Source organism: Trachypithecus francoisi, unplaced genomic scaffold (genome assembly GCF_009764315.1).
Source record: "Trachypithecus francoisi isolate TF-2019V2 unplaced genomic scaffold, Tfra_2.0 Lachesis_group8, whole genome shotgun sequence".
NCBI classification, from domain to species: Eukaryota; Metazoa; Chordata; class Mammalia; order Primates; family Cercopithecidae; genus Trachypithecus; species Trachypithecus francoisi.
Genome location: NW_022681473.1, coordinates 66,830,108 through 66,842,341, shown reverse-complemented (window position 1 = coordinate 66,842,341; position 12,234 = coordinate 66,830,108). Strand labels below are relative to the sequence as shown.

General features: G+C 38.8%; 1 protein-coding gene across 3 annotated transcripts in view; it reads right to left on the bottom strand.

Annotated features, from left to right (window-relative positions):
- Window positions 1-12,234, bottom strand: part of UVRAG (UV radiation resistance associated) — a 340,923-nt gene that overhangs the window by 184,244 nt on the left and 144,445 nt on the right. For all 3 annotated transcript variants that reach the window (XM_033206742.1, XM_033206745.1, XM_033206746.1), the window contains one exon: window positions 8,771-8,876. In XM_033206742.1, coding sequence (XP_033062633.1) covers window positions 8,771-8,876 — 106 coding nt within the window. The remainder of the gene's footprint in view (window positions 1-8,770; window positions 8,877-12,234) is intronic.

Sequence of the window (12,234 nt, the reverse complement as noted above, 5' to 3'; positions counted from 1 at the left end):
ATGGGGTTTTCTAAATATACAATCATGTCATCTGCAAACAGGGACAATTTGACTTCTTCTTTTCCTAACTGGATACCCTTGATTTCTTTCTCTTGCCTGATTGCCCTAGCCAGAACTTCCAACACTATGTTGAAGAGGAGTGGTGAGAGAGGGCATCCCTGTCTTGTGCCAGTTTTCAAAGGGAATTTTTCCAGTTTTTGCTCATTCAGTATGATATTGGCTGTGGGTCTGTCATAAATAGCTCTTATTATTTTGAGTTACGTTCCATCAATACCGAATTTATTGAGAGTTTTTAGCATGAAGGGCTGTTGAATTTTATCAAAAGCCTTTTCTGCGTCTATTGAGATAATCATGTGGTTCTTGTCTTTGGTTCTGTTTATATGCTGGATTATGTTTATTGATTTGCGAATGCTGAACCAGCCTTGCATCCCAGGGATGAAGCCCACTTGATCATGGTGGATAAGCTTTTTGATGTGCTGCTGAATCCCGTTTGCCAGTATTTTATTGAGGATTTTTGCATCGATGTTCATCAGGGATATTGGTCTAAAATTTTCTATTTTTGTTGTGTCTCTGCCAGGCTTTGGTATCAGGATGATGTTGGCCTCATACAATGAGTTAGGGAGGATTCCCTCTTTTTCTATTGATTGGAATAGTTTCAGAAGGAATGGTACCAGCTCCTCCTTGTACCTCTGGTAGAATTCAGCTGTGAATCCATCTGGTCCTGGACTTTTTTTGGTGGGTAGGCTATTAATTATTGCCTCAATTTCAGAGCCTGCTATTGGTCTATTCAGGGGTTCAACTTCTTCCTGGTTTAGTCTTGGAAGAGTGTAAGTGTCCAGGAAATTATCCATTTCTTCTAGATTTTCTAGTTGATTTGCGTAGAGGTGTTTATAGTATTCTCTGATGGTAGTTTGTATTTCTGTGGGGTCCGTGGTGATATCCCTTTTATCATTTTTTATTGCGTCTATTTGATTCCTCTCTCTTTTCTTCTTTATTAGTCTTGCTAGCGGTCTGTCAATTTTGTTGATCTTTTCAAAAAACCAACTCCTGGATTCATTGATTTTTTGGAGGGTTTTTTGTGTCTCTATCTCCTTCAGTTCTGCTCTGATCTTAGTTATTTCTTGCCTTCTGCTAGCTTTTGAATGTGTTTGCTCTTGCTTCTCCAGTTCTTTTAATTGTGATGTTAGAGTGTCAATTTTAGATCTTTCCAGCTTTCTCTTGTGGGCATTTAGTGCTATAAATTTCCCTCTACACACTGCTTTAAATGTGTCCCAGAGATTCTGGTATGTTGTATCTTTGTTCTCATTGGTTTCAAAGAACATCTTGATTTCTGCCTTCATTTCGTTATGTACCCAGTAGTCATTCAGGAGCAGGTTGTTCAGTTTCCATGTAGTTGAGCGGTTTTGATTGAGTTTCTTAGTCCTGAGTTCTAGTTTGATTGCACTGTGGTCTGAGAGACAGTTTGTTATAATTTCTGTTCTTTGACATTTGCTAAGGAGTGCTTTACTTCCAATTATGTGGTCAATTTTGGAATAAGTGCGATGTGGTGCTGAGAAGAATGTATATTCTGTTGATTTGGGGTGGAGAGTTCTATAGATGTCTATTAGGTCCGCTTGGTGCAGAGATGAGTTCAATTCCTGGATATCCTTGTTAACTTTCTGTCTCGTTGATCTGTCTAATGTTGACAGTGGAGTGTTGAAGTCTCCCATTATTATTGTATGGGAGTCTAAGTCTCTTTGTAAGTCTCTAAGGACTTGCTTTATGAATCTGGGTGCTCCTGTATTGGGTGCATATATATTTAGGATAGTTAGCTGTTCCTGTTGAATTGATCCCTTTACCATTATGTAATGGCCTTCTTTGTCTCTTTTGATCTTTGATGGTTTAAAGTCTATTTTATCAGAGACTAGATTGCAACCCCTGCTTTTTTTGTTCTCCATTTGCTTGGTAGATCTTCCTCCATCCCTTTATTTTGAGCCTATGTATGTCTCTGCATGTGAGATAGGTCTCCTGAATACAGCAGACTGATGGGTCTTGACTCTTTATCCAGTTTGCCAGTCTGTGTCTTTTAATTGGAGCATTTAGTCCATTAACATTTAAGGTTAATATTGTTATGTGTGAACTTGATCCTGTCATTATGATATTAACTGGTTATTTTGCTCGTTAGTTGATGTAGTTTCTTCCTAGCCTCGATGGTCTTTACATTTTGGCATGTTTTTGCAATGGCTGGTACTGGTTGTTCCTTTCCATGTTTAGGGCTTCCTTCAGGGTCTCTTGTAAGGCAGGCCTGGTGGTGACAAAATCTCTAAGCATTTGCTTATCTGTAAAGGATTTTATTTCTCCTTCACTTATGAAACTTTGTTTGGCTGGATATGAAATTCTGGGTTTAAAATTCTTTTCTTTAAGAACGTTGAATATTGGTCCCCACTCTCTTCTGGCTTGTAGAGTTTCTGCCGAGAGGTCTGCTGTTAGTCTGACGGGCTTCCCTTTGTGGGTAACCCGACCTTTCTCTCTGGCTGCCCTTAAGATTTTTTCCTTCATTTCAACTTTGGTGAATCCAGCAATTATGTGTCTTGGAGTTGCTCTTCTCGAGGAGTATCTTTGTGGTGTTCTCTGTATTTCCTGAATTTGAATGTTGGCCTGCCCTACTAGGTTGGGGAAGTTCTCCTGGATGATATCCTGAAGAGTGTTTTCCAACTTGGTTCCATTTTCCCCCTCACTTTCAGGTACCCCAATCAGACGTAGATTTAGTCTTTTTACATAATCCCGTACTTCTTGCAGGCTTTGTTCATTTCTTTTTCTTCTTTTTTCTTTTGGTTTCTCTTCTCGCTTCATTTCATTCATTTGATCCTCAATCGCTGATACTCTTTCTTCCAGTTGATCAAGTCGGTTACTGAAGCTTGTGGATTTGTCACGTATTTCTCGTGTCATGGTTTTCATCTCTGTCACTTCATTTATGACCTTCTCTGCATTAATTATTCTAGCTATCAATTCTTCCACTCTTTTTTCAAGATTTTTAGTTTCTTTGCGCTGGGTACGTAATTCCTCCTTTAGCTCTGAGAAGTTTGATGGACTGAAGCCTTCTCTCATTTCGTCAAAGTCATTCTCTGACCAGCTTTGATCCGTTGCTGGCGATGAGCTGCGCTCCTTTGCAGGGGGAGATGCGCTCTTATTTCTTGAATTTCCAGCTTTTCTGCCCTGCTTCTTCCCCATCTTCGTGGTTTTATCTGCCTCTGGTCTTTGATGATGGTGACGTACTGATGGGGTTTTGGTATAGGTGTTCTTCCTGTTTGATAGTTTTCCTTCTAATAGTCAGGACCCTCAGCTGTAGGTCTGCTGGAGATTGCTTGAGGTCCACTCCAGACCCTGTTTGCCTGGGTATTAGCAGCAGAGGTTGCAGAAGATAGAATATTGCTGAACAGCGAGTGTACCTGTCTGATTCTTACTTTGGAAGCTTCCTCTCAGGGGTGTACTCCACCCTGTGAGGTGTGGTGTGTCAGACTGCCCCTAGTGGGGGATGTCTCCCAGTTAGGCTACTCAGGGGTCAGGGACCCCACTTGAGCAGGCCGTCTGTCCGTTCTCAGATCTCAACCTCCGTGTTGGGAGATCCACTGCTCTCTTCAAAGCTGTCAGACAGAGTCGTTCGCGTCTGCACAGGCCTCTGCTGCTTCCCCTTTTGTTGTTTAGCTGTGCCCTGTCCCCAGAGGTGGAGTCTACAGAGACAGGCAGGTTTCCTTGAGCTGCTGTGAGCTCCACCCAGTTAGAGCTTCCCAGCGGCTTTGTTTACCTACTTAAGCCTCAGCAATGGCGGGCACCCCTCCCCTAGCCTCGCTGCTGCCGTTTCGGTTAGATCGCAGACTGCTGTGCTAGCAATGAGGGAGGCTCCGTGGCCGCGGGACCCTCCCGGCCAGGTGTGGGTATAATCTCCTGGTGTGCCCGTTTGCTTAAAGCGCAGTATTGGGGTGGGAATTACCCGATTTTCCAGGTGTTGTGTGTCTCAGTTCCCCTGGCTAGGAAAAGGGATTCCCTTCCCCCTTGTGCTTCCCAGGTGAGGTAATGGCTCGCCCTGCTTCAGCTCTCGCTGGTCGGGCTGCAGCAGCTGACCAGCACCAATTGTCCGGCACTCCCCAGTGAGATGACCCAAGTACCTCAGTTGAAAATGCAGAAATCACCGGTCTTCTGTGTCGCTCGTGCTGGGAGTTGGAGACTGGAGCTGTTCCTATTCGGCCATCTTGCTCCGCCCCCCAGAAAGGGAACTTTGTATTGGAGAAACCTGGGAGATACTACCTTAACCAAAAGACCGAGGTTTACATCAACAGTGATTAGTCAGTGATTTTAAAAAGGAAAACAGAGAAACACATAGATTGGAGAAGACTAGGATAAAATGATGACTAAATCCAATGTGGTTTCCTGGACTAAATACTGAAACAAAAATAGGCATCAGAACCCAGTCAATCAACAGAAAAAATCAGACAAATCCTAATTAAGGAATATTCTATAAAATACCTGCCCCATCAAAGCCCTCAAAACTGTCAGGGTCATCAAAAATAAGAAAAGTCTGAAAGATTTTCAAAACCATGAAGAATCTAAGGAAGTATGATTACTATTACTATATGCAGTATGTTTTCCTGGATAGGATTATGGAATAGAAAAAGGACACTAGTTAAAAGCTGGAAAAAAAAAAAACTGAATAAAGCATGGACTTTGGTTAATGATAATTTATCGATATAGGTTCATCAATTGTAAAAAATGTACCACATTAAGGTAAGATATTAATAATAGGAGAAATTGGGTGTGGTACATATAGGGTAAGTCCCTGTACTATCTTTGTGATAATTCTATCAATCTAAAACTCTTCTAAAATTAAAAGTTTATTTATTTTTAAAAAGACATTAATGGCAACACTGGTCAAATGTGAATAAAATCCATAGTTAATAATATCATATCAATGTCCTTTTTTTTATTAACCATGCACCATGTCAAACGTACCATGGTTATGTAAGATGTTAACATTAGGGAAACCAGATGAAAGGTATGTGGGAACTCTCTGAATTATCTTGGCAAGTCTCCTATAAATCTAAAATAAAGAGTTTATTTTTAGTGGGCAAAAATATTTTAACTGATACTTCTTTCTTTCTATTTTTTTATTTTTATTTTTTTTTTGAGATGGAGTCTCACTCTGTCACCCAGGCTGGAGTGCAGTTGCGTAATTTTGGCTCACTGCAACCTCTGCCTCCTGGGTTCAAGTGATTCTCCTGCCTCGGCCTCCCAAGTAGCTGGGACTACAGATGCACGCCACCACGCCCAGCTAATTTTTTCTACTTTTAGTAGAAACAGGATTTCACCATATTAGCCAAGCTGGTCTCGAACTCCTGACCTAGTGAACCACCTGCCTTGGCCTCCCAAATTGCTGGGATTACAGGCGTGGGCCACTAAACTGATAATTCTTAAGAGATGCATGCATATCCAATAGGATATGAAAAAATGCTCATCATGGAAATACAATTCAGAACAAAAAGAGAAAATGCTATATAACTGCTAGAATAGCTAAAATGTAAAAAGACTGACCACTTAAATGAAGTGGACAAATGCTTGAAAGACACAAGCTACCAAAGTTCATGCAAAAGGTAAATTATTAAAGAAACTGAATTTCCAGATCAAAAGCCTTCCCACAAAAAAACCTCCAGACCCAGATGGCTTCAATGTAAATTCTACCTAACATTCCCATTCCACACGTATTCTTCCTGAAAACAAAAAGGGGGAAAACACTTTCCAAAAGTGAGTTGAGGCCAACGTCACCCTGACAACAAAATGAGATAAACAGATTACAAGAAAACAAACTACAGACTAACATTCTTTATAAATACATACACACAATTTCTTTAAAAATGTTTAACAAATTAAATCCAGTAATAAGCATTAAAAAGTAATTCACCATGACCAAGAGGGCTCTCCCCAGAAATGCAAAGTTGGGTTAACATTAAAAAATCAACCGGCCGGGCACGGTGGCTCACGCCTGTAATCCCAGTATTTTGGGAGGCCAAGACGGCCGGATCACGAGGTCAGGAGATCGAGACCATCCTGGCTAACATGGTGAAACCCCGTCTCTACTAAAAAGACAAACGATTAGCCGGGCGAGGTGGTGGGCGCCCGTAGTCCCAGCTACTCAGGAGGCTGAGGCAGGAGAATGGCATGAACCCAGGAGGCAGAGCTTGCAGTGAGCTGAGATCGTGCCACTGCACGCCAACCTGGGGGACAGAAAATCAACCAATGTATTTCACCACAATACCAGAAGAGAAAAAACATACATTTATCTAAACAGATACAGGAAAAGAATTTGACAAAATCTGAAACAAACTGTGCGTGACGGTACACGCCTATAATCCCAGCTACTCAGAAGGCTCAGGTGAGAGGACCACATGAGGCCAGGGGTTCAAGAGCAGTCCGGGCAACACAGTGAGATCTCACCTTGAAACAAACAAAAAAATTATAAAACGTAAGTAAAAATTCAAAATGACAACAGCAGAAATTTCATAAATACAATTAAATGCCAAAAAAGTTAGGCATTCATGTAATGTGAGAAGATGCCAAATTTTTGAAAGTCACCAAGTATGAACCCAATTTCTTATAACACAGTTAATCACATGTGGTCTTGGAAGGTAATCCGATTTCTTTCAATATCAAATATGCCTTCTTGCTGCATTTTTACTTAGGTTAAAATGAAAATGATTTCTTAAATATTGGAAATGGATGGGTTGGAATACAATGGCCATGGGCCAATTTGAAAAGTAAATGAGTAAAAGACAAATAGTAAAGTTTTCTAATATGCTACAGGTAAACCTTAAAGTGACTCACTAATTAACCTGTAGATAGCATTATCCTCTAATATTCTCTAAAAGGAAACAAGTAAACCAAATTATCTGTCTCTATTGTCAAATGATTGTGGGAAAGCTATTTCCCTTCTTTAAGCTTCATTTTACTGTCCTATTTTAAGAGGACATTAGCTAGATTCATTCTTAAATTCAACAAATACTTACTGAGCACCTACTGTGCGACAAACACTTTTCTAGATGCTGGAAATACACAAATGTCAGAAGAAAAAAAAAAAGAGAGAGACAGAGACAAAAATCCCTCGCCTTAAAGAGTTTAGAGAGAGAGAAAAATATGCAAAATAGGTATCATGGTAAATGGTAATGAATATTACAGGGAACAATAAAGCAGGAAAAGGGACAGAATGTACTGAGGGGGCTATAGTTTTGAATGGGGTTATTAGGGAACTAGATGATTTCTAAGTTCACGTTCAGTTCCAAAATCCAATGATTTTTCTTCTGTGTTGACTAGGCAGCATAAAAACACACAGTGAACCTCTGAATTTGACCTCTTTAAACTCACACATTCTGTTACCTTGCTCTGTGTCACCACTTATATTTTTTTAAAAACAGGATTAAAAATACATTTTTCCATACTGAGATAAAGCATATGCTGTCATTTAATGAAACAAGTATTTCCCAGTCTTGCCTTGGGAGAGGAAAACAAAAATAAAACCTAGCAATTTTCCCCAAAGGTTCTAAAAATCTAGCATTTTTATACACTACAGAAAGAATTAAAATCAGTGATTTTTCGTCGCCCTTCAATAGTCTGAAATTTAGTCTTCTGCTGGGGCTAAGTTACAACAAGAGGTGGTTTAACAGCATCTTTGAAATGGAAGATGCTTTTATAGACAAGGAAAGTCACGTGAATAATAAGAATTACTACTACACCTATTGCAGCTACCCTATTTTGTATGTTTGCTACCTGCCAGGTATAGCACTAGCTATAAAATCAGCAACTGTATACAGTTTGAACTAATATATTAATTTCAAATTCCATGAGAGAGAAGTTTCTGTAAGGTTAAGTGCATTGCTGCTTTTCTATACTTCTACCATATGATTATCTTGGGCAGATCTTCAAGGCAACAAAAAGCTTTCGTTTGGGGATGTAAAGGCCCTCTGCTAAGCTGAGACGGGTGTAAATGACAATAGGAAGATGCCTATCTGTGATAATGAGTTCACACAAACAAATATTTAAATAATTTTATCTAGAACTTAATTTGAAGATCTGAGTTTTATTTTAAGTCCAATCCACAGCACAAAGTTCCTCAAAAGCTATTCATATCCAAATGGCTTTAAAAAAAACCTCAGTTTATTAGCCATACCCACTACTGTGCTTACAAAAACACAATATTCATTACAAAATAGACATTTTTTCCACTCCACTAGGAAAAACAGTTCAAAATTATATTAATATCTTCAATCTGCCCATTTGGGTTAGGATTTCTGTTTCTTTGGAAATGCCTCCTTAATAAGAGTTTTCCCAAAAGAGATCACTGTCCACAAACCAGACTTATTTTGCTCAGTCCAAATACTTTTTAAATTCATCTTTTAAAAGTAGATTAGCTCCCATAGTTTATTTTTTTCCCTCCTTGCAGCTATTTTTCATTCACTATATAGTTCATGTTTAGAATTCACATTAATAAAACTGCCTGTTAATTGTCTTCTAAGTAATTTTATGTAATATAAAGTTTCATCTAGCAGAATAAAGCAGGCACTTTGCGCGTTACACTATTAGCAGATGGGAAAGTTTATTTCCAACATTTAAATGCCAATAGAACTCTCAATAGAACATTAATAAGATAAAAACTATCTAAAGGGTTTTTTAAAATTAACCCTAGAAGAATATGATACTCTCCTTTAGAAAACAAGAAGTGTAAACAGGTAAATACATAAAAACCTACCAGTTCATTGCTTGTAGATGTGAGTCTTAGTTTTTCTTCAATTTCCTTCCCAATTTTCTGAACAGTTACCTGAGTCTGTTTAATTGCACACTGGGCTCTATGAAGCCTAGAAATATAAGTTATAGAAAAATGTAAATGAGTTGACAGTAAACTCAACAAAGAGCCTCAGATATAAATGACAAACCTTGATGATACAAAGAATTAATAATGAACCCAATTTATTTAATTATTTAGCATATTCACAATGAAATAACAGGGAATACAATAAATCCTAAAACATTAAAGCTCTAAAACACCCTTTTTGTACCTGCCTGCCTGCCTCTGATGTATTGTGAGGTAAGATGAAGAACTCAAAGGAGTCGGGAAGAGCCCTGAGAAAGTAATATAGTAAAATCCTATCATTTTATAGATATGGAAACTGAGGCCCAGTGAAATTAAATGGATTGCTAAAGTCACCGAGAGAGTATCACTGTTATCAAAGGTGACTATTACTTCTAGGTATCCATAAAGAAAAAAGGAATTCACAGTAATCCCAGCTGAGAAGGTTGAATCAAAGCAGATAGCACTCTCAAAGACATAAGAAAAAACCAAAAGATGATAGAAAAGACAAATAGGAGGAATTAAATACTTGGCCAGGTTCAAACTAGCAACTACATTTTCAGTAAGGTCTCTTTCAAGGAACACTGAAAATATTAAGAGCTATTTTTATTTTTAAGTTATGGTTTTGTGTTTTTGCTTCTTGGTCTCTTTATTTTAATTTAATTTTATTCTGAGACAGGGTGTCACTCTGTCGCCCAGGCTGGAGTACAGTGGTGCAAACACGGCTCACTGCAGACTGCAGCCTTGACCTCCCGGGCTCCAGTGATTCTCCTACCTCAGGTCCCTAGATAGCTGGGACTACGGGCATGCACAACCACGCCTGGCTAATTTTTGTATTTTTTGCAGAGACGAGGTTTCACCATGTTGCCCAGACTGGTCTCAAACTTTGTGTTCAAGCAATCTGCCCGCCGCTCAAAGTACTAGGATTACAGCACTATGCCACTGCACCTGGTTTCTTTATCTTTAAATATAGCTCATGTATTTCTTACACATTTCCATACCAAATGGTCAAACTGTCTTTATTTGTAGATGACATAATTGTCATGTGGAAAATCATCAGAAATCTACAAAACAAACACTAAAATTAATAAGTTAATTTAGCAAGGTCATGGGATATAAGGTCAATGTACAAAAAAAATCAATGATATTTCTGTATGTAGGCATACCTCACTTTAATGCACTTTGCTTTACTGTGCTTCATAGATATTGCTTTAAAAAAATACACAAATTGAAGGTTTTTGGCAACCCTGAGTCAATCAAGTCTACTGGAGCCATTTTTCCAACAGCATGTACTCACTTCATGTCTCTGTCACATTTTGGTAATTCTCATAATATCTCAAACTTTATCATTATTATTATATCTGTTATGGTGATCTGTGATCAGTGATCTTTGGTGTTGCTATTATAATTATTTTGGAGCACCATGAGCTGCACCCATATAAGATAGTGAACTTTATTGATAAATGTTGTGTGTTCTGACTGCTCCACTGATTGGCCATTTCCAGTCTCTCTTCCTCGCCTTGGGCCTCCATATTCCCTGAGACATAACAATAATGAAATTGGGTCAAGCCTTACAGTGGCCTCTAAGTGTTCAAGTGAAAAGAACAGTCCTACATCTCTCACTTTAAATCGAAAACTAGAAATGACAAACCTTAGTGAGGAAGGGATGTGAAAAGCCAAGATAAGCCAAAAGCTAGGCCTCTTGCATGAAACAGTCAGCCAAGTTGTGAATGCAAAGGAAAAGTTCTTGAAGGAAATTAAAAGTGCTACTCCAGTGAACACGTGAATGATAAAGTAAAACAGCCTTATTGCTGATGCAGAAAGAGTTTTACTGGTCTGGATAGAAGATCAAACCAGCTACAACATTCTTTTAACGCAAAGCCTAATTCAGAGCAAGGACCTAACTCTCTTCAAATTTTTGAAGGCTGAGAGAGGTAAGGAAGCTGCAGAAGAAAAGTTGGAAGGCAGCAGAGACTGGTTTATGAGGTTTAAGGAAAGAAGCCATCTCTAGAACATCGACGTGTAAGGTGAAGCAGAAGTGCTAATGGAGAAGCTGCAATAAGTTACTCGGTAGCTCTAGCTAAGATCATCAATGAAGGTAGTTATACTAAACAACAGGTTTTCAACATAGATGAAACGGTCTTCTGTTGAAAGAAGATGCTATCTAGGACTTTCATAGCTAGAGAGGAGAAGTCAATGTCTGGCTTCAAAGCTTCAAAGGACAGGCTGACTCTCTTATTAGGGGTTAATGTAGATGCTGATTTTAAGTTGAAGCTAATGCTCATTTACAACTCTGAAGATCCCGGGACCCTTAAGAATTATGCTAAATCTACTCTGCCTGTGTTCTATAAATGGTACATCAAAGCCTGGATGACAGTGCATCTGTTTACAGCATGGTTTTATGAATATTTTAGGACTCTCGAGACTTAATGCTTAGAAAAAAAGATTTCTTTCAAAATATTACTGTCCATTGGCAATGCACCTGGTCACCCAAGAGTGCTGATGGACATGTACAAGGAGATTAATGTTTTCATGTCTGCAACACATTATCTATTCTGTAGCCCATGGATGAAGGAGGCATTTCAACTTTCAAGTTTTATTATTTAAGAAATACATTTCATAAGGCTAGAGTTGCCATAGATAATTCATTCTTCTAGCGGATCTGGGCAAAATCAATGGAAAACATTTTGGAAAGGATTCACCATTCTGAATGCCATTCAGAACATTCTTGATTCATGGGAGTAGGTAAAAATATCAACATTAACAGGAGTTTGGAAGAAGCTGACTCCAGCCCTCATGGATGACTTTGAGGGGTTCAAGACTTCAGTGGCGGAAGTAACTGCAGACATGGTTTTAATAGCAAGAGAATTAGAATTATAAGTGGAACCTGAAGGTATGACTGAATTGCTATGATCTCATGATCAAACTTGACTAGATGAGGAGTTACTTTTTATAGTTGAGCAAGAAAAGTGGTTTTTTGAGATAGAATCTACTCCTGGTGAAGAAGCTATAAACACTGTTGAAATGACAACAAAAAATGTATACCATCATAAACTTAGCTGACAAAACAGTGGCAGGGTTTGGAGGGAAGGACTGACTCCAATTTTGAAAGAAGTTCTACTCTGGGTAAAATGTTATCAAACAGCATTGCATGATACAGAGAATCATGCATGAAAGAAGAGTCAATTGATATGTCAAACTTCATGTTGTCTTATTTTAAGAAATTGTCATAGTCACTCCAACCTTCAGTAACTACCAATCTGATCAATCAGCAGCCATTGACATGGAGGCAAGATCCTCCACCAGCAAAAAGATACGGCTTGCTGAAGGTTCAGATGATCATAAGCATTTTTTAGCAATAAAAG